The 22,371-nt window shown below is 45.3% G+C and overlaps 1 protein-coding gene across 1 annotated transcript in view; it reads left to right on the forward strand.

The window, feature by feature from the left end:
- THUMPD1 (THUMP domain 1 NAT10 acetyltransferase adaptor) overlaps positions 1–22,371 on the forward strand; it is a 61,268-nt gene that overhangs the window by 956 nt on the left and 37,941 nt on the right. The window contains exon 2 of the mRNA XM_078665092.1: positions 13,716–13,890. Coding sequence (XP_078521218.1) covers positions 13,716–13,890 — 175 coding nt within the window. The remainder of the gene's footprint in view (positions 1–13,715; positions 13,891–22,371) is intronic.

The following is a 22,371-nucleotide window of genomic DNA, read 5'->3' on the forward strand; positions in this document are numbered from 1 at the left end:
AGTTAAAAATACCTCTAGATACTCTATTGATGGGTTTTATTCTCTAGGGTAAGATTAAAATCAATCCAGTGTCATTTGGATGCAGTGTTCTAGGACATCTACAAGTTCGACATGTTTCAGCCGTTTCTCAGCCTACGTAGGGTCAATCGGCTTTCTTCAGGACCTAATATAACCCTGTGTTTATCGGTTAAAATCAACATTTATTGCAAAATAATTATTAAGAATGCATGCAAAATACCGTCTCCTAGTAGTCTTTTTCCGAAAGAGAGGTATATATTAATCCAGTACTCTTCATTCTGTATCTATTTTCGGGAGTACAACATCCCTTAAGAGTGCAATGAAAAACATGCTACACACGTGGGAACCCCCCCCAAAACATTATAACTATGATCTAATTTAACCCCTTGCGTGCACTGTGAATTTTCGCGCTGGGCGGGGGTTTTACAGAGTGGTTGGGATTCGGACGGCCGTCCTGCGCACACGCCCACCGTGACGGCTCTCGGCCGTTGCGAGCATGCAAGGGGTTAATACAGCATGGGTACATATATTCACACAGGGCACATGCATTGCTAAACGTAATTTAAAACGTCACTTAAAACTGGGGGAGAGACATTGACCTAGTGCTCAAATTTGTCTACCTACATGGCTTTTTCAGTCAACAAACACCATAGGGTACTGCAGGGAGAGACTGTCCCTGTAGTCAAACACTGAAAAAGAAAGTTGTTAGAAACGTGTTATCTTGCTTCTAATTGACATAGCATGTAAAGATTTGTGAGCCGCCTAGAAGATAGAACCAGAATAGAATAGAGGAATCTTACTTTGTCAAGGGAGCGTGTCTGCTCACACCGTTGTGCTTCCCTGCGTCCCAGAATGTTACTAACTTGCAGCCATCGCCTGACCTGATCATGTGATATTTTATCACTTGGCCATTTAGGGAACTCCTGTATCTTGAATCAATTTCTGACTTTGTGTTCTTGATCCAAGCAGATGTATCAATAGTGTGGTGCGCATAAATATGTGTGTGAAAAAGTTTTAGCGGGGCTATTTTCTGCTACCGTAGGTCAGATGTGAACCTCCCATGAAAGCTTAATTTGGATCCCTAGCCCTTAAGAAGTTGCTCAAAATTTGTTATAGCAACGAAACATGTTGGCTAATAATGACTGATTATGGCTCCATATGAGCCATTTTTAATGTGGGAAAGCTTACAGCAAGGAATAAAAGATATTATAAGCAAGTAAGCTTTACCAATTTGTAATTGGTGAGGAGTATTTCTTTACTGAGAAAGGTGCATACCTGCGCGCTTTGCTGCTAGCGATATTAGCGTGGAGCGCTTACTATTTCTATTTTAAAACTCGTTTTTTTATTTTACATTGAAAACTTCGTTTTCCTGGTTTTTATATTTCTACAATAGCGCCCACATTCCCGCACTATAAATTGTGCCCTCACCGCTTTTTTGCGGAGTCTGCTGTCCTCGCTTGATGCCCTTGTGCTGCCTTTCGCGTGGCGCTTGGCCGCCATCTTGGGGGTGGTGGTTGTCGACCGTGCCATCTGTTTGAGCGCTCTAGCGCTTGCCAGGACCACAGGTGAGCCGGTATTTAAAGCTCGCACGGGCCGCGCAGCGGTGACGCGCAGCGGCAGCGCCTGACTCTCGCCTGAGTCAAGCCAGAGTCTGCCCGTCTGCGCCCGTCCGCGCTAAGGACGCGCGGGGCGCCGCGGGATTTTCTTCTCCTCATTCTTGGAGTGCTAGGATGATTATTTATTCTAGTGTCTCGCTTCGCGCCATTAGGGATTCCCTCCCTCGCTGCCTTGTTGCACCACAACATCCGCTGTGTGGCCCATGTCAGTGTGTCTGTAAGAAATGGTCGCTGGACAAGCCTGTAGGTATTCGTGACCCTGTCACCCCCCTGGCTCTTCGAGTTCCGACTGGTGACTCCCCTACGATTGGAAGTTTGGGGCACGGCCTACGATTCTTAAATCTTAATACCAGATCTCTGGTAAAACACCACCTGTCCATTGCAGACCTTATCTTGGATGAGAAGCCAGACTTGCTGGCCATAACTGAAACCTGGCTTCAGGACACCGATGATGCCATAGTCAATCTTGCTTGCCCTCTGGGCTATTCATGTTTTACATCTAACCGCCGGTCCAGAGGCGGAGGTATCGCCTTATTTATCAAATCCGCTTTCGCATGTACCTGGACGGTCTTGCAGATTGCCGGATGTGAAAGCGCGCTGTTCAAGGTCATCGTCAGCCCCCAGTTCTCGCTGTCAGGGATGGTTGTTTATCGCCCCCCGGGCAGCGATGCTGCTTTTAGGAATGCCTTCCCGGAGGCAGTGAGCTCATGGGCTACTGGCTGCGCTAATTTTTCGATTTTAGGTGACCTCAACCTCCATTTCGACAGGCTAGAGACTTTGGCTGTCAGTAGTTTTCTGGCTGATTTAGAGGCCCTGCAGTTGATCCAGCTGGTCTCTCAACCCACACATGTGGCCGGTCACACTTTGGATCCGTTTTTTACGAACTTATCGGATGTCCAAATTGTGGCGGTCGCTCCGGTGGCATGGTCTGATCACTTTCTGGTGTCCGCCTGGCTACCCCTTCCTGCCACTCCTACGATTCCATCTTCTAAGTGGATTCCTCGGCGCCACTGGAATAAGCTAAGGCTAGAGGACCTCCACTACATCATGGCCGCTGAGCCTTTAGGTCCTCTGCTTAATGCTACTGTGGGCTATGACCTGTTCTGTAACTGGATTACTAAGGCGCTTGACGCCCTGGTACCTGTCATCTCCAGTAAGTCCAGTTCCCGACAGGCTAGCCCTTGGTACGACAATGCGCTTCGCGCCTTGAAGTCCTCCTGTAGACGGGCAGAAAGGGAGTGGCGTAAGTCGTATGACGCCGCTAGAAAAACTGCTTATCTGGCCTCAGTTAAGCTTTACCACCGTGCTATTTGTAGAACCCGGGCGGCGTTCTACGCAGCGGAATTTCGTAATAGCCTAAATCCTACCAAGACTATCTTTAAAACCATAAAAGATCTGATGGCAAAGAGAGTTGCTCCGCAGTTGGATAGCTCCATCTCCCACTGCGAAGCCTTAGCCACTTTTTTCTTGGATAAAGTTAAAAACATCTACCAGGCATTTCCAAGTACTGCGCTACGTGTGATCCCTGCGAGGGGTTCCAGTAGCTGTCCATCACTGCACTCTCTCCCCACTCTCTCGGATGAGGAGTTTGCTAAGTGGGCTCTGCGAGTCAAATCTGGCTCACCTGCAGACCCGCTAAGATCTGCCCTTTTCAGGGATGTTGCTTTTCAGGGACGCACAATAGTGTGCTCACTGATTAACCTCTCCCTGACTTCGGGCCTTGTTCCTGCCAAGTGGAAGCAAGCGGTGGTCTCCCCGATCCTAAAAAAACCATCTTTGGATCCTTTAAAACCAGAGAACTACCGCCCCATCTCTCTGCTTCCTTGGCCGGCCAAAGTCATGGAGGCCCACGTAAATCTGGCCCTCGCGGAGCATATGACCCGAGCCAATGTCCTAGATCCCATGCAGAATGGGTTCCGTGCTGGTCACAGCACGGAGACGGCCCTTCTGGCAATGGTTGAACATTTGCGGACTGTGTTGGATGCAGGTCATACGGCAGCGCTTATTCTATTAGATCTTAGCGCTGCCTTTGACACCGTGTCCCATCGCATCCTTCTACACCGCTTAGAGGACATTGGCATCTGTGGTTCGGCTCTGCAATGGTTCCGCTCCTTCCTCAGTGATCGCTCCTTCTGCGTTGCCACCCCTCCTTTCCAGTCCAAGTATCATCCTCTGGACCTGGGGGTTCCCCAGGGCTCCTCGCTGAGTCCCACGCTTTTTAATCTGTACGTGCAGCCGCTGGCTGAGGTCGCTAGGCAGTGGGGCCTAACCATGGTCTCCTATGCCGACGATACTCAGCTAGCGGTTACGATCAGCGGGGATGCCGAGCAGGATGCCCCCAGGTTCCGTAATGGACTGAGAGAGGTGGCCAGCTGGATGAATAACAACTGTCTCCAGCTGAACGCAACAAAAACCGAGGTGATGATCGTTGGAAGGGATGCGGACCATTGGGGGGACAGATGGTGGCCACCTGAGCTGGGGCCGGCCCCGGCACCAGTCTTGGAGCTCAGGAATTTGGGAGTATGGCTCGACCACACTTTGAGCTTTGTGACCCATACCAAGAGAGTGGCGGCTTGCTGCTTTGGGGTATTACGCGGGTTAAGACCTCTGCTTAAATTTTTTGATGCTCCAACAAGACAGCTGGTCATCCAAGCAATGATCATCTCCCGGTTGGACTACGCTAGCTCACTCCTTTTAGGAGCGAACCAAGCTGAGATCCTTCGTCTACAACGGGTACAGAACGCAGCAGCTAGGGCGGTGGTCGGTCTGCCACGGACTTGTCCTACTTCTAACACTCTGCAGTCCTTGCATTGGCTACCGATCAAAAAGAGAATTCATTTCAAAGCCCTTAGCTTGGTTTTTAAAATCCTTCGAGAGTCGGCTCCAGAGATTCTCAATAAACTTATCTCTCCCTACGTTCCCACCCGTTCACTCAGATCTCTTGGTCAATCCCTTGTGGTCGTCCCCCGCTTCAGGCTCTGCCGGATGGGTGGGCGCTCCTTTCGGGTGAAAGCTGCGATTCTTTGGAATGCACTCCCCATGGAAATCCGTCTCTTGGATGACCTTTTATCTTTTCGTAGGGCTCTGAAAACCTATTTGTTTTAATTCTATCTTTTAAGTATTCCTGTTTTTTTGCTGGTTTTAGTGTTGTGTTATGTCCGCCTTTCTCTGCGCCAGGACGCTCCTTCGCTGGAGCAGCTGTGCGCATTAAAAATGTAAATAACATAACATAACATAACATTCTCACGGGGTCCTTATACACATGCATTGTTATAGCATATATATAGAAAGTAGAATCACATTTAGGTTCTTTCTTACTTTTGTTTCATTGGGTTGAGGTCTTTCTCAATTGCACACACATTTCTTTTTTGGAAAGAAGGTAACCAATGATGAGAAGTGGGGTCTGCTGGCGAGTACCAGTCAGCTTTTTTCCCCCCTTGGTGTTGCAACAGTGAGGTGCCTTTTTTCCTTTCCACACTTTTTTTCAGTTTATGGGTGGATGGTTGATGGTAGTTTTTAGTTTGAATTGGGATACTACAACTACCATTTAGTTATTTTGCTGTTGTGTAACTGTGGATGTGGTTTAAGAAAAAAAAACCTTATGCTGGAAATAGAAAAAAAAATTGTGTTTTCAATTTAGGGACAGCCACTCATTGATTTCATATATGTTGAGTGGGGTGGGTGGTTGTCCTGTTATTCCCCCCTTTAGCTCCTATTGTTTTGGTGATTTAAGTACTGCGGCTCAGCCGTGAGAGCGTTTCTTTAGCAAAAATTGTATTTTGATTTAAAGAAAGGAAGAGATACCATTCGGAGGCTCCATTAGTAAATTGCACACACTGCCTGTTTCACACCGGTCTTGTTTTGACCTGCAATTCCAGTGGTGTAAACCTTTGGTATCTAGATAATCCAACTAAGAAAACACTATTAAAAGTGCTATGGATAGGAACTGTCTTGCCTTTACTGACGAGCAAATAGCACTTATTTTGGCTGGTCCCTCACTCCTACCTGATGCACCGTTAACAACTAATCTGACGACTAGAGAAGAGTGGGATAAATTATCAAATACAAAAAAGCGTCAGGTCTGCATTGCCCTTCATGGGGCGCTTATGACTGAATATCTCCGGGTCGGAGCAGCCGCTCCCAGCTTGTTGGTTAGGATTGAGCCTAAAATCTTTTTAGAAGATAAACAGTTCCGCGTGGACTGGAGCTATATATCGAATAGGTGCACGCGTGATTGGTTGGTTCTCATCATTACCACCGCCAAGAGACTGAGTGCAGAACTACTAACTGAGATACTTGAATTGGAAGAAACCATTAAAAGAGAGAGCACGATATTAGATGCTAAGGAACAACTTACGAGGATACAAGGTGACTTATCGGAATATAAGACCTATATGGTAAACCAGAAAATAAAGGGTTTAACTCGGAATCTTGACCGTTTTACACATGAATGGGCATACCCATATGTAGAGGACAAATACTATCAAACAGCAACTGAGACGGCTCCCTATCAAAATCAACAGAGGGGTGGGCGGAGGTAGATGAGACGGACCCCGTCCAATTGGACATTTGATAATACCAGTAGCGAAGAAGAAGAGCAAGGAGAACAGCAGGCTACAACATCTAATCAAAATAGTCAGATTCACCCCAGATACAAGATCAAACGAAGATCTTGGGGCTTTGCTGAGGTCTTTTTTAGGTCAACCCCACAGGGGGAACCGGGGGTGTGGGGGTCCGGCTCAAAGAGGCAGAGGCAGGGGAAGAGCAACCCACATACCAACATGGCAGACGTACTCTTCCCCACATCACACGCAGCCGAGGCAGAAATCGTCAGATGGGGTGCCTTTGGTTGCTGCATCATATGCCCAACAAAATGAGAATAACATCGTGGTTAATCTTTCCAACCATATATTATCCATAGATGAATCTAGAGTGTTAAACAAGGGCTTGGGCTTTGTTCCGACTCCAGGCCATGATTCATTTAATTGTCGGAAAGAAATGCATGAGTTAATGAGAAAGATCAAAATCCATAAATTCATTGGTCAAGACAGGGAAATGCAGTCCGTGTTTTCCACTGATTTGCGGAGACAGTCAAATTTTTGTCCTCCCAGTGCCTCAGTGGGCCCGAGGTCGCTGTGTTTGAACAGAAGGTACTAAGTGATATAGAAGACCTTGAATGTGCTTCAGGACAGATCCACCAGAATAATATGAGTAAAGCTGATTGGGCAGCAATAAAATCTTTACAGGACAATAAGCTTATTACTATTAAGTCAGCCAACAAGGGCGGGGCAGTAGTAATGCTTAACACTAGTGACTATGAGGCAGAGGTGCTCAGGCTGTTGGGATCCCGCACAAATTACCATCCCCTGATGAGGGACCCCACACCTGAGTTACAAGAGACAATCAAGACCTGGGTGGTGGATGCACTGGCGGAGAAATGGATCACGCACCAGGAAGCGTTTTTTTTTTTGATCAATCAAAAACCTAGGATACCGGCATTTTACATCTTGCCGAAGATTCCCAAACCCCAGCGCGCACCCCCAGGACGCCCGATTGTTTCAGGAATACAGTCAGTATTGGAGCCCCTTTCCCAATTCTCTGATTTTTTTCTTAGGGAATTGGTCCTCAATCAACCTTCGTTTTTCCAAGACACAACTGATGTTCTTAATTGTGGTGTTCGATCCCAGGAATCAATATCTAGTAACGATAGATATTGAATCGTTATATACCAGCATACCCCAAGATGCCATGCTGGTGGCAGCAGCGTGGGCACTTGGGGCGATGGATTGGTTTTACGACGTTCCACAATCTTTCGTTCTGAAGTGCATTGAGCTAGCCCTCACAAAACATTTTTTTGGAATACCAGAACCAGCTATATCTCCAGGTATATGGTACTTCAATGAGGGCCACATTCACCCCGAGTCTGGCCTGCATTTATGTGGGCCAGGCCGAATCGCGTTTCTGCGATTCGGCCTGTTTGCGACTGGAAAAATGCTTTGTGCGTGTGGCCCATTGTTAATTTTAAAACCACCTCTCAGTTTGCAGTCAGGTAATGAAAAGAAAACACCAATCCCTAAGTATGAAAAATAAGCAGCAATTTGTCAGAAGACTTGGTGCATAATTACGATGTCGGTCGGAAAGGCTCCGAACCTCCCAGCACCATATACTCTTAATGGCATCACTGCACTTACAGTGCCCAGGAATGGCCCTGGGTACTGTAGGGGCACAGGGTTCATGCACCTGTGCCCAAACCACTGGCATAAGGCACCTAACTAGAGGGGCGACTGAGGTATGCCATGGCAGTGGGTCTTGTGGGCATGGCACACAGGGATGTGTGCCATGTCGACTCTTTGTTTAGTTCTGTACTTAGACACTCAGCCTGCAAAGGCAGTCTGTGGGTGTCAGGGTACAGGGCCCCAAAGGGTGGCACAATAAGTGCTGCAGCCCTTAGGGGTCTTCTTTGGTCACCATGCTCTGTGTACCTAGGGTACCATTTACTAGGGGCTGACAGTTGGCCATAGATGCCAATTGGGTTTTAGCTTCAACACCGTTTTAGAGAAGGAACACAGGCCCTGGGCACCTGGTTGGCAGGAGCCCAGGGCACACTCATTCAAAGCACATCAGCAGTTCAGCAAAAAGTGGAGGCATACCAATGCAAGAATGATGGCACTTTCTCACAAACCCCACCAGAGAAATAGATCCTCTGCAGTCGCAAGAGTCTTGTTGTCTGGCTGAAGGACAATTGCAAAAATCATGTAGGAACACAGTTTCATTTTTGTTGTGCCAAAGAAACTCGTTGTGCAGGGAAGTCACTTATTAGTCAACAGTATATGATGCCTTATCATGCCTTGACTATTGGTTAGTGACATATGTGTGTTCCTGGGTACAGGAGGTTTGCTTACTGCTGTGTACATTGTTAAATCCCCCACCAGTGCTAGTGTCACTGGTCATCCCATCGGGTAGAGAACAGCTTGGTTGTTTCCTCTGACACACTCAGCCAGACCAGTACAGTAAGACTGAGGTTTGGTAGGTGCTCCTTAATTAATTAGAGTGTATTTAGGCACAGTGCAAGGATGCTGCGGCAAACTTTTAAGACCTATATCAAGGGCCTGTGCCTTTCATAACAATCTGGTGTGTTTAAATCCCGTACCTTAATGCTCAGGCACCTGAAGATTGGAATTGAAGTGTTAAAAATGGCGACACAATATCACACACATCCTAGGATGTTAGGGAAAAAGAATTCGTGATTGGCAGACATATAGGGACACAACAGACGGAGAATCTATATTTTTTTGAGTCATTACAATTAAATTCTGTATGCAATTATGCAGCTGCCAGGTGCTAAGGTGAATAAGCATGGAGAGTACATGCCCATTTTCTATGATTCCTAAATAAGACGTGCCAACAGATATGGGTCTCTCCCAGTACACTATCTGGCTTGACTGATTATTATACTAGACTATACTCCTCACAGACATTTGCCTCCAGCGAAGAAATAGAAAATTACCTTGAGGAGATCAAGGTGTGATTGGCTGGAGGACCTCAACCAGGAAGCATCGCTGTAACAGAGCTCAACATCTGAAATTATGGACACAGCTAAGTTCACAGCTGAGGGCAAATCCAAAGGAGTGATGGACTGACAATGGAATTTTTTTGTCAGTTTAGGGCGATAGTTGTTACCCCTCCACCATTCATTGGTAGTACACATAGAGGTGTGCGAGTAGGGAGTTAATTGCATCAACCCTACAAAAGGAAGTGATCATCCAAACATAAAAACCGGGCAAACATCCTGACTTGTTCTACTCTTACAGACCACTCTCCTTACTTAATTTTGACACCAATAATATGGCAACAGTTATGATCAAAGACTAATTCCAAATACGTTTGGCATTGCCCTCCCTAACCAGTCAGGATTTATACTTGTATGTTGAATGGTGCATAACATGTGGACCGTTTTCAGTTTCACACCACAGTGACCCAGACCTCCAAGCAGTGGTGGTGATACACAATGTTGAAAAGTCATTTAAAACTCTGGCGAGGCGAGTCATGCTAGATGCTCTTTAAAGAACTGGCCTGGGGGAACAGTTCAGCAGCTGAAAATCTCTACTATAATCTGGCTCTAAGGCACCAGTGAGTTTAAAAGGTAAAATGTTGTAATCCACTCGTATAGGGAGAGGAATTCGCTACTAATTGCCATATCGGTGGAACCTCTGCAGTTGCCCTCCGTTAACGTCATTTTGGCAACGGGCCATTCTAGGAGTTAAAAAATATACTTGACTGCTGATCTTCTGTATGCACATCTCCTGGGCTAAATCTAAAGTTAAAATAAATTTGTATACACTTTTTAACGCTCGCTCAATTTAGAGAACAAGGCGGCGTATCCTGCTTATAAATAGTCCATCACTAGAGTCTGCATTCCATCCCACAGTGCTGAACACATAAATGCTCTAAAATACCTGATATTTTCCACCACAAATTAGCAAATTATTTCTCATCTCTCTTCAGTGATCTTAAACATAAAAGTCCTACCAGAAACAGCTAAGTGCTGAAAGGGCTAAGAAATGCTTGGGAAAAGACCCAATCTTCCGCCCTCCTCCATTGTAAAATGAATAGTAGAAATGTTACCGTTCCTAAACTAGGGAGTCGAAAAATCAAGGCAAAAAACACCATTTGCTACATTATCACATCACAATATTTATACAAATAAAAAGCAAGGTGTAGTGATGGCAAGCTTCCCATAAGCTATCAGAATAACAAAGTTACTGTCACCTGCTTTGGCATTTTTAAATGGCTGAGGAAAATTCTTGGCTGTCTATCGGTCTCAGCACAGAGGACTGTAGCCCAGGCCCTAGTCATTTTCAGACTGGACTATGGCTGTGTTCTCTGCCTGGGTGCCTTGAAAGCTCTGCTCAAACATCTCCAGACAGTACAAAACGCCGCTGTTTGCCTTCTACTCCATCCTCTTAAATTCACTTCTTCTGCCAGCTTTCTTCACAAGCTAAATTGGTTACCAGTGGGACCTCCTGTCCAATTCAAAGCTTTGTGCTATATGCGTAAATCCCTCTCCAACACTGGGCCTTTGTACCTGAGATCTTTAGTGGCTTGGTATATACCCAAGTACTCGCTTCGCTCAAGATTACTTGAGCGGGCAGTGGTTCCCAGAGTTGGGAAATCCTGTCAACGAAGTTGGGCATTTGAATATATGGCCCTAAGCTCTGTAATACCATGCTTCAGAAGCTGAAAGCCTGTATGCCACTCACAGTTTTTTGTTAACTGCTTAACACCCGACTGTTTCTATCACCCTAACTCTTGATTATTGGGTGTGACATTTGGGAATATCTGGATCGGACCTATGTTTTTGTGATGGACCAAGCACTGGGTAACCTGTTTTAGTTTAGCCATGCTCTCTAGAAGCCTCGCAAAACAAACCAACATAATCAAACATCAGGACAAAATCCAAATAATATTACATTTGTAGTCGTCTTTTATCAACGTGGTAGGTATATTATGATACACAGCCTCATCTGTCAAATGATGTACAACATTTGTAATTATCTGTTTCATTAAGGGCCAGGTCATGAACATTTTAATTGGTATGCAAGTTAGTTTGCGAGGCTGTTGTGTCAGTTATAGATTGTGGTCCTGACTTTTACTTGCAAAAGTTGGCATACTTTAGGTTTCAATGAATGTGTAACCATATCTGCACTTTAAATGTTTATTTTAGGTTAATTTCTGAGGTGTTTTTTAAACATATGTTGACTTACCAAAACTCCACTTTACCCTTTTTTGTGTGTGTGTGTGTGTGTGTGGTATATTTGCATTCATTAAAGGAGAAATGTAATCCACTAACAACCCAAGAAGGCTCATAATTTATCAACTTGATTAAGGAGTAAAAACATTCCTATTATTTAAACTTTGATGGACTGTTTTCAGGTAAACTGAGGAGAGCACTGAAAAGGAAATATGCATAAAGGGTGCTAGAGAATAAGAGAATACTAAGGGCCTGATTACGATAATGGTGGGACCAACACCCCGTAGGTGGCAGTCTCACGGCCATCGTAATACTGATTACCGCCCGCCACATTATCATGGCGGACGCTTGGTTGGCAGTCGGAGAGACCGACTGTCATGGATCCGAGTCCCTACGGCAGTGGCGGTGTTGTATCCCTACAACAGTGGCAGTGCCTGCCAGGCACCGTGTAGGGAATACAATGTCCCTTTCTGCCAGCCGTTTCATGGCGGGGTACCTACCATGATAAGGCAGGCGGAAAGGGACATTGAGGGCCTGTAATGGGCCGCCCTTTTTCCCTGGCCCTCCCACATTGTCCCATGGGGGGCGCGTATGGTGCTCCCCAACATATCCTAGCACCATGTGGCAGACATCGCACATGTAGCAGACACCGCAAGGTGCCTGCCACATAGTGCCGGGATATGCACGGGGTGTATATTTTGTACTGCAGCGTGTACCCGCCGCAATACAACTTTGGCGGTCGCATCTTAATTCAGGGTGCTGGACCGCCGACAGCTTGTCAGGTGGTCCTGTTTCCTACCAGGATCGGGGTTGGATGTAAGTCCGACCGCCATCCTAATCAGGCCCTATATGTGCGGTTCTGTATCGGTAAACTGTAAATCTCAGACAGAATTCATGCTTCATTCTGGAGAGGCTCTTAGTTGACTGGGATCATAAAAAATAAAATGCTATATTTGAAAGAATTCTGTGATTGTTTTCAGAATTGGCTCGATAAGTCTTTAGGTCGAGCCTAGAGCAGCGCATGCGCTGCTTGCTCAACTTTAGTGAGGGGCTTTTCAAAGTGCTACCCGCCGGCCACCAGCTTGCAGTTACGTGCACAAGCGCGCGTGTGTCCCTCGCGTTATTTTCAATCATGTCGGTCACAGTGATTCATTTTCACTTCATTACTAGATTTGCTACTTTCTCCTACTGTTTTTCTTCACAATGAGGCTGCTTGAACATATTGTTTGAATACTCAGAACAAAGAAAGGCGGCTGATTAACTAACACGAGTGCAGTCAAGAGCATTGCCGACTTTCACTTGTACTAAAATCCGCGCTGAAAATCTATTTGAAAAAAATAATAAAACTAAATCGCTGTTCGGGGGCCTGGCACTGACATTGCACCGAGCACACGCAAGCCGCAATAAACCATAAAGATTAACAGAGGGAAATATTCGGGGGTATGACGGCTTCCTTTAAACGCTCCCCGACGTTTTTTTAAAACAGAGAGAGTGGAATGCAGGCTGCCAAGCCGTAGACACGTCCGTCAAAGAGGCTGGAAAAGCAATCCTTGCAAGATCATGTTCTACATTAAAGAGGCAGGCTGGCATGCAAAACAGGCAAAGAAAACTAGCTGAAAAGAGCTTGCGATTTGTTTAATGTAGTTGTGCCTCGTCCCTGATTGTGAATGGAATGATCAGTCAGGATGTAAAGGTTTCCCCCAACTGAGGAACAGAACTTGGAGCACTTCAAAGTGTGAATTCTTATTAACGCTGCTAGCCTGATGCTGAGATCGTTCCATGATGTTGTTAATTAATCTTGCACTAGACCGCTACGTTGTGTTTCCATAACCCTAATAAGTCTTGTCCTGGAATGGCCCACACCGATTCCTATTCTGTAACAAGAGTGCACCAAAACACAGACTGAGCTCGTCAATACTAGACCAATGAGATAAACTCGGTCAAAGCCATCGCTTGCCACTTAAAGCAGAACTAATCACAAAATGTAGGTGCTTTAATCGGGGGGATTGGGCGGAAGAGGATGCATTCAGTTAATGGATGGCTAACATTATTTTGTTCCCTAAAGTTGACCATCTCCAATGTTTATTTCCCCCAATATAACGTGTGCTACCTGCAGATAAAAATGCACCCCACCTGTTCTCCCCCCCCCCCAAGTTTGTTGTTTTCCTGTCTACTTCTCAGCTCTTGCATCCCCCCCCACCCCACGGTCTGCGCCTTCATAGCCACTCTTCTTATCGCATTTTACTGACTTATTCAAGTTTGAAGGCACATGAAAGGAATCTGTAAATAGTGATTATGTGATATTGCTTCTGATGAAATACTTTATATAGTTCGCAGAACAAGATTCCCAAGGATCTGAAAAAGAGGAGGAAGATGACGATGTTGAAGCTGCCCTTAAGAAAGAAGTCGATCAAATTCGTTCCACAACAGAAAAGAACTGCAGGAGATTCCAGTCAATTGAAAGTGGAGCAAACAATGTGATCTTTATTAGAACGCATAAAATAGGTATGAACATAGTTGTAAAACGTGATGGTGCACCAATGTTTGTTGAATATTTCTCATTTTGTGGAAGCTGTACATACACTTCAGAGATCATTGGGACTCATTGCAGGTCATTTGAGAAGAGAAATGTGGTTTAGTATTTGAAAACCTTGCTTTGAACCCTGGCATTGGCACTGGACCACAAATTGTGTGATTCTAGGGAAGTCACTTTAGAAACCTTTTTGGCTCACGTTGTGACGGTGCGTTAAAAAACCTATATCAACCCTGTGCTAATAGTTTTCCAGTAACATGCTGCTAGGCCCTCTTCCACATATTTTTCTTGTTTCTGTAATCCAGTCTTGACTAGACACTGCACACTATACTTTTTCCCATACATGTTTTACTCCTGCTTCTTTAAAAATGTCCTATATAAAGTGCTCTGTTCTCATTAGAGCTTGGTGTGTGCTACATTAAATATGTAGAAAATAAAGTTAGGACATTACTCTGGACTAGGCTAAGGATTTGAGACCGTCACTTTTCCCGATTATCATCTGCTTCATTTACAAGGACCAAGCAATTTAGAGGAGGGTGACGATGTATACAGCACCTTATATTCATCATCTTATATCCTGTGAACCTGGGTTGAATAAGGTTACTCAGTACCAATTGACAGACAGATGGCTATCATTACATATGATAATTTATTTGCAGCAGATTCAAGAAGTTGTCCATTCACCCAAGTCCTGTTTTAGACAAAAGATTGTTAAAACAAGAAGTGATTGGTTGATATGTTCTGTGATAAATAAGTTTGACATAACAATTATAGTATATGGCTCCGTCCACCTTTTTTAATGTGCTTAACATAGATCTTTGCAAAGATGGTGCATTTGTTGGCCACTTAGAATATAGATGTCCGAACTGAATAAAAGACCCATTTATGGACCGAACATTGTGGTATGCCAGGCCCCCCATGCTATAACTGTTAGTATGAACTTAATTGACAAGCACTCTGATATTATGTGACCGAGGACCTATGCAGTGCTCCCTAAGAATCAAACTACTCATCACTTCTATTTCTCTAAAGCAGGGGGATAAATGTTAGTCTCTGCCTCAAATGAAAAGGTTTCCTCACACAAGAACATCACTGCTTTTGTGAAGGAGACTACTTTCCAAAGGTAACCACAGTCATGCTCCAAGACACCTTCCAAAATTAGGAGCATTCAGAAATGGGAACATCTCTTGGCAATTGGAATGTTTTCACAGTTGGAGCACCTCTGCTTTCCTTGTGACGTAAATCAGTGAAAGTCTGACCAACGTCTACTCCTGTGTCTACAGGTGGCTTCCTGCTCCGAAGACTCCAAATGCTCACACAGCCAAGGCTTAAAAAAAACACCTTTTCTCATAACTCAGACAGGCAAAAGGCAGCTCAGCTTCGTATGCAGCATTATTATTTACCTCCTGAGTACTGTCTCATCCGAGAAACACCTGTTCTGTGATCCCATTACCACGCCTCAACAAATACCAGCCGATCTAGAAAAGTCACATATCTAGGCTATCCATGTTGTCATTAACTGGATGTCTTTAGCAAAGTGCAATCGAGGATGAGGCTTTACCTTAATTAGTTCTGTTTGGGCTTTTAAGAACCACCCTCTTGCAGACTAGAACTAGAACTCGCCACTCCACCATGCACTGTGTTCTGACAAATCATGAGATTTCCAATGTCATCAATGTTAGGATTTCACATGCCAAAACTTTAGTAATATACAAGGTTATAACTAGTGCTTGCAGAAGGTGAGAGTTATAGTTAATGTGGTGTACCGAGTGAGGTGACAAGGCTGTGTACGGAGGTGCACCACTTATAGTAATTTAAAGGAGGTGCATAAGTATAAATGTGAGTTACAACTATGACTCATAGTAATTTGAAAGTGGTGTGTAAATCATAAATGTAAGTTATAATATACATGTAGAATTTAAATTGTTTGTGTAGATTAAGTTGGGTTTGTATGCAAAGAAGAAATAACATTTTATTAATTAACTTATCCTTATCTTAGTCTTTGTTTTTTTTCATGGAATTTTAATGGCTGTTAACATTTGAATCACTTTATTTTAATTTCAGTTTACTGTTGCTTTGTGGAGTGCTATTAAATAGAGTGTAGTACAATACAGTGGAGGATAATGTTGAAAAGCGTGCTGTCGAATAGTATTGTAGAGTGGAATGAGGGAACTGCTGTGGCGTAGACTGGAGTGGCATAGAGCTGAGTGGCGTGGTGTACAGTGAAGAGAGAGTAGAGTGGTGAGCAGTGGAGTGGCATGCCTTGGAGTAGTGTTGAGTGGAATAAGTTTTGAGTTAAGTGGCGTTAAGCCTAGTGACGTTCACTGGTGTGGCATGTAGTGGTTCAGCATAGAGTAGTGTTGTACAGTGGAATAGTAGAATCGTAGAGTGTACTGATATACAGTGGAGCAGCGTTTAGTTGAGTGGGGTACAATGTAGTGTTGTACAGTGTAATAGCATACAATGGTTCCATTGGAGTTCCAGCACCCTGCTGCTAAAACCTCAGAAAATTCCAAAGAAAGAAGACCTATAACTGAGCTTCTCTGGTATTGCCCCGAGAATCTGGAACGCCTTGCCTCTGGAAATCAGACCGATTCCCTCAACAGCATCTTTCAAAAAAGGAGTGAAACCCTTTGATTTGAATGTGCCCACTCCCACTAGGTACCATTTGTTGTTTGGTTTCGCTACATGCGGGTTTCTCTCCTCCACAGACTGCCTTCTGTGGCTCTGCTACAAGGTATTTCGTGCCTGATCCTATGACTTTGACTATGTCTGTGACCTATGACTGTTCTCAACATCTATTTTTGTTTGTTGTTCATATATATCCTCTTGCGATGTCATGATAGTTTGTTCCTTTTTTTTACACCACTTGTTGTTACTGACTTACTGGCCAACTCATTTTGTCCTTTATCATCTGTATAGCACACTCATACCCGCCTGGGTCATGTCCACGCCATATAAAACTTTATATTAATAAATACATGGATTGGGGTAGAGTGGAGTGGCGCATACTGCAATTGAATAGAGTGTAGTGCTGTAGAGTAGAGTAGCATAAAGTGTAATAGCGTAGAGTGCAGTGGTGTATCATGTGGCACATTGTGGCGTGGCATTGAGTGTCATGGTGTAGTGTTGTGTAATAGAATTGTGTGGCGTTCAGTATAATCGCATACAGTGAGGTGGTGTTCAGTGCATTAGCGTACAGTGTAGTCTTGTGTCGTAGGGTGGAGTGTGTTAAATGAAACCGACATAGTGGGAATGACTGTTAACAGATGTAAATGTTATGTGGCACCGGTATACATTTTGATGTGTAAATGTTAATTTTTGGTAGTATATGTAAATAATGGATATAGTGTTAAACCTATATGTTGTAAAAAACATAGTTATATATTATGCCGCTTACCATATACCGTGGTTAGTTCACGGTATACCATGGTATGGGGCTGATAAGTGATGTGATTGCCTAATGGCTGTATTTACCAAAGGTAAAAGGCAGCCATGTAGTTTTTAAAAACAGTTTTGCGGTGTGCTGCGATCTGCGCTTCGCTGCATTCTGGTTTAGGGTCTTACATATAGGTAAGTATTACGTTTTTTGTTGTTCACTATCTATTTGCACTTTATTTAAGTAGTAATAGGTAGAGATTTTATTTATACATTTCTATAGTACTCGAGGGTGAACTTCCCATTATTTTTATATATTATTTTATTTACTAGCACAGTAATTTGTAGGTATTAACGTGCTACAATGGACTTTGTTGTGCATATTTAAATATGTAGACAATAAAAAAATACACTTTACTACTCTATTTTTTTTTTATTTTTATAAAGTTTCCGGTGCTGCTGTACTCTGAGGTAGTACCAAGGTACTCCTTTTTTCATTTTTTAAATTTTGATTTAAATTCATAGAAACTTGTGCATATTTTTCCCTACCTCTTACCACTGTACTAGATTGGTAATAGGCAGGGGAAAAATACCAAGCCTAATACTTACTGAGATCTCACGACGTAACCCAGGAAAACCATACCCAAGGGTGTGGAATTTAATAAAATATCTACTTGTCCATGGGGCAGGTTGCTTCATAAATCTACTTGTCTTGTAACAAAATCCACGTGTCCCTTTGGTGCCATGGAGTGCAGCAACAAATTATGGTAGCGATCTCATTACATAAGAGCTCTGATATAGCCCCTCCAATTATGCCAGGGCTCAGACCATAGTAGAGGTTCAATACTTGCAATGCCCTTATGTTGCCTTGTTTCCGCAGATCTACATACTGGGGCTGAAGTTAGTGGTAAGCAATAGATCCAGGGTTAGAATGCCCTTTTGAGTCTGTGCAAACATACTAACTGGCATGTTTTCAGGATTTCAACAACTCTCCTCTAATGTTTACACATACTGAGAAATGTTGGACATTTACTCCAGACAATGGCAGACGTCAACCTTCTTCCAGAGTTGGGGAAAAAAGTGTTTGGAGGGAAAGTGAACTTGCAAACACTCAGATTTTTGCATGAGCAAATCGACACATGCATATACTCATGCTAAAATGCAGTTCACAAATATTTTCTAGGTGAACTAATACTTGTCCTACTTCTGTAACGTCTTGGGAATTCATGAAAGCCGTATAGCTGCACTTAAAGCAAGGACCTATACCATGGGTGCACTTTTGAGACATTCTTTAATAAATGGGCCCCTAATTTGGATTGGCGTTGACCATGACCATGTGTGTTTATTAAAATTCTGTCTCTTTTTGTATCGCCTGGCTTCACTGACAGTGATTGCTTTCTGTCTTTTCACAAGGAGCATATCATTACGTATGGTAGAGGCAATTGGTTCAAGATATAGACCCCGATAATCAGCCCACCACTTTCAAATCTTCGGGGGTTTCTGGGGACATCCCCGGGTTAAGAAAATCGGTAGCTCCAACCCCATAGAAAAATCAAGGCCCCATTTACAGGCCCCAACCAATGGCGATGAAGTCGCGTTCCATTTCTTGGCGATGTCGCGCTTTGCAAGCGTAAGCCCCAGGAATAGCAGATGTCTCTTGTATCTATTGCCACTAATGCCCAAGGTAATGTGGAGCAGAGCCAGGCTCTCTGACTGTGGAATATCCCACCCCAATACTTCAGAGAGGCAGGTCAGCATTCCGCTCCAGAATCGCACCAGAGCAGTACACTCCTAGATCGTGTGGAGAAATGTGCCCTCAGCAACTCCGCAGCGCAGGCAGGTGGGAGATGCGATCATCCCTGCCTGTCAGAGCCTACAGCGAGTAAAATACACGAGATGAAAATATCTAAATTGTATAAGGTGAAGGCACACAGGGGACTCCAAAGCGCTCACCCTGATAATAAAGGCTTTCAATTAATGAACCATGAATACAAGTTTGAAGAGCATTAACATATGGACAAAAACATTACCTTAACAGCAGACAGTGCCCTTCACTGTTCCATAATGTGGTACTGCAAACTGGCAGCCAAAGGGTTTGTGCTGCAGGGGGTTGGGCGTACTTGTCTCAAGGAGAAAATACACATGAAAACTTGTTGCCCTTGACCCCAAACAATATGTCCTGGGCGTCGGGCTATAGGAATTCCACATCCCTGCCCAACATGGCTGTTTGGCTAATGGCTGCCTATACAAAAGTTACAATCACCTAATGAATTCTCCTCACTATGCACAGCTCTACTGCCACCAAATACTTTGAAATTTTGTGAAAATAACACAACAGTTATTACGAAGTCAAAATGCCTTATAACTTAAAAAATACTTACTCTACTTACCTGTAGCACTCAAAAGAATTACCTGTAGCACTCAAAAGAATCATCCACGCACCATAATGTCTAATCTTGCTGAATTTCATTTAAATCCGTTCAACTGTTGGTCAGTGTGAAATGTATTGGATTTCAATTATGGTTCATACCCACTCCCCCCTTTTTTATGTTCACCCTCTTGACCAAACCCAGCAAAACTTTTAATCCTCCACTAATCTGGGGGAGGAGCCTAGCTCGCGACCGTGATGGCCGCGCTTTAGCTCGGCTCCGTTCGCCCGCCTGTGTTTTCACATTTATCCTGCTGATATCCTGCCCCGGGAAGCCCCTTTTGCTGTGTGCTGGTGCTACAACGCTCTGCAGGCACTTACCTCTTGTCCTGGCTGCTGTGGTTCCGGTGCAGTGCCTCCCCGATTGTCTTGGGGAGTGGAGGGCGGACTGGCCTGGATCTTCTTCCCGGCTCCCGGGCCGGACAGAGCCTGCGGATCTCCCCTTCGGGGCGCTGTGGAGGTGGTCGGAAGGCCGTTGTTCGTGTGGGCCGGAGGTCCTTCCTGGCCGCATCCCGTTGGAGGGAGGCCTATGTTGGAGGCGCTGCCTTCCGTTGTCGGAGCTCCTGGTGTATCCGGCTTGCTCTCCCTTTGTTCTCCGGTCCGGCCATTTTGATTTTACCGCCCGGTCTCGGAGAACGGGACCGGCGGCGTTGGGCGGACGGCGCACCCCTTTCTTCTGGTGGCCCTCCTTCCTGCCTGGGGTGCTCTGTTGCCGGTCGGCGGGACTTCACTTGCCTTGCTGCCGCCCCGGCGGAGTTTGTCGACCGAGCGGCCTTGTTGGACTCTCAAAATGGCGACCGACCCCGGGTGTCCTGGCCGGGCCTGGGCGAGCACTGGGGGCCCGCCGCATGGCCCGGGTGCCGGACACTGTAAAGGTTTTTCCACACTTAAGGAGGTCCTGGACGCCTTGCTCTCCTGGCGACTCTGTACAACCGCGCCTGTTATGGCTTCGGAGGTGGTTCCTCACGACGGGCCTCTGGGGCCCCCACGGCTGACTGCGACTTCGCCGCCGCGGGGTGCGGCTGGAATTATCCTGGCGGAATTGGCTCCGGTCACGACCGCGTCTGCGGATGTGTGGGACTTAATGGCGCCTCCTCCTCCTGCGCTCTCTCCTTTTTCTCGGGCCCGGGAGCTGGATTTTGTTTGGCCGGACCTTCATGACTCTCCCGCTTCCTTTCGGCCGCCGCTGCCCGGTGATGTCTCCTGCTCTGGCCCAGATGGGTCGGTTTCTCTGGACATATCCTTGGACTTGTGCCTGCATCGTTTGCTCCACTTAGTGACTTTCCTGGATCTTCCGTGTCTCATTTCACGTGCCTTTTCTAGACTGCCGTCGGATCTTCCTGCTGTCTGTCTCCTGTTCTTCGTGGCCTGGTCCTCGCTGGATCGGGAAGTTTCCACTTTGGACAAACAAGGACAGGGCTGATGTATGCTGGAGTCTGTGTGCGGTAGTCTTGCACTGATTTGGAGGGTCAACATGTCCCGGTATGGTTATGTATGACTGGCTAGTGCTCCTGGACTTTACCCGATGAGCTCTGGCTTCCCGGGTACCTGGTTCTTCATTCAGGCGGGTGGTGGGGTACGTTTACTCCTGTCTCCCGGCCCTCCCCCGTATATGTGTGTGTGTGTGTCTCCCATCCCCTGTTCCCTTCCCTCCCTTCCCATTTTTGTCTTTTGATTCCGACTTCACTTTGCTCTGCTATATTTCGGGTTCTATTTAGGGCGACAGGCACGCTGCCGGGGGGTAGGCCATAGCCTTCTGCAGGGGTGCAGGGTGGGCTTTCGGGGTGGGTTGGGGGGGTCTGTCTGCATTGGGGGGTCTTTTTCCTCCCTTATTTTCCCCTTTTTGTTCTATGGCTCTTGTGTGTTCACTTTTTCGGGACTCCGTTTCCTCCTGTGTCCCCCTGGGGAGTTTCTGTGACTTTTGTAATCCGGTGGATGTCGGATTGTGGCTCGCTGGGTTATTCGGTATCGATTTTTGATACGTTGCTGGCCGGATTCTATTATCCCGCTTTATCTCCTGGGGGCGCATGGTTTGGTGGGAGTCCCTTCTTTTATCCCTTTTTCTCTCTCCCCTTTTTCCTCCTTTATGAGGGTCCTTTTATTTCTGTCGGGGTGCGTTTCGTATTGTTTTTACACTGTGGGCCCTTTGATCATGCCTCCTCACTTTGGGTGGGGGCGGTGATGGTTGGGCGCGGTTTGATTATTGCCATTCTCGTTTCCTTATATTCCGATTTTGTTTCTATTTTGGATAGCGATGTTTGTATGGCTTCTTTTTCATTCTGTGTTCCTTAGATGGCGGCTTGCCGCGGCCCCTCCTCCCTGGTTGTTTCCTACACGGCCCGTTGTTCTTCTGTATCCCGCCCCGCATTAGAAAATTAACCTTTTATTATCCTGTTCTTTCTGATTGCTCGATGTTTTTTATTGTTTTACCTATGCTCCTGATATCGTATCCTGTAAAGTACTTATTTTCGGTTATTATGTTTTCTACCATGTGGTGGCCAGCCCTGGTGGGTTGTAGGCCCGTATTTGTGAGCTTCATTGTACAATAAAGGTTTTAAAAAAAAAAAAAAAAAAAATCCTCCACTAATCTAAATGGATGCAATAGGCCTGCTAAAGTTCCGTCAGTCTTTCTTTTATCCCTAAATTT

This window comes from Lissotriton helveticus, chromosome 10 (genome assembly GCF_964261635.1).
Source record: "Lissotriton helveticus chromosome 10, aLisHel1.1, whole genome shotgun sequence".
In the NCBI taxonomy this organism is placed as follows: domain Eukaryota; kingdom Metazoa; phylum Chordata; class Amphibia; order Caudata; family Salamandridae; genus Lissotriton; species Lissotriton helveticus.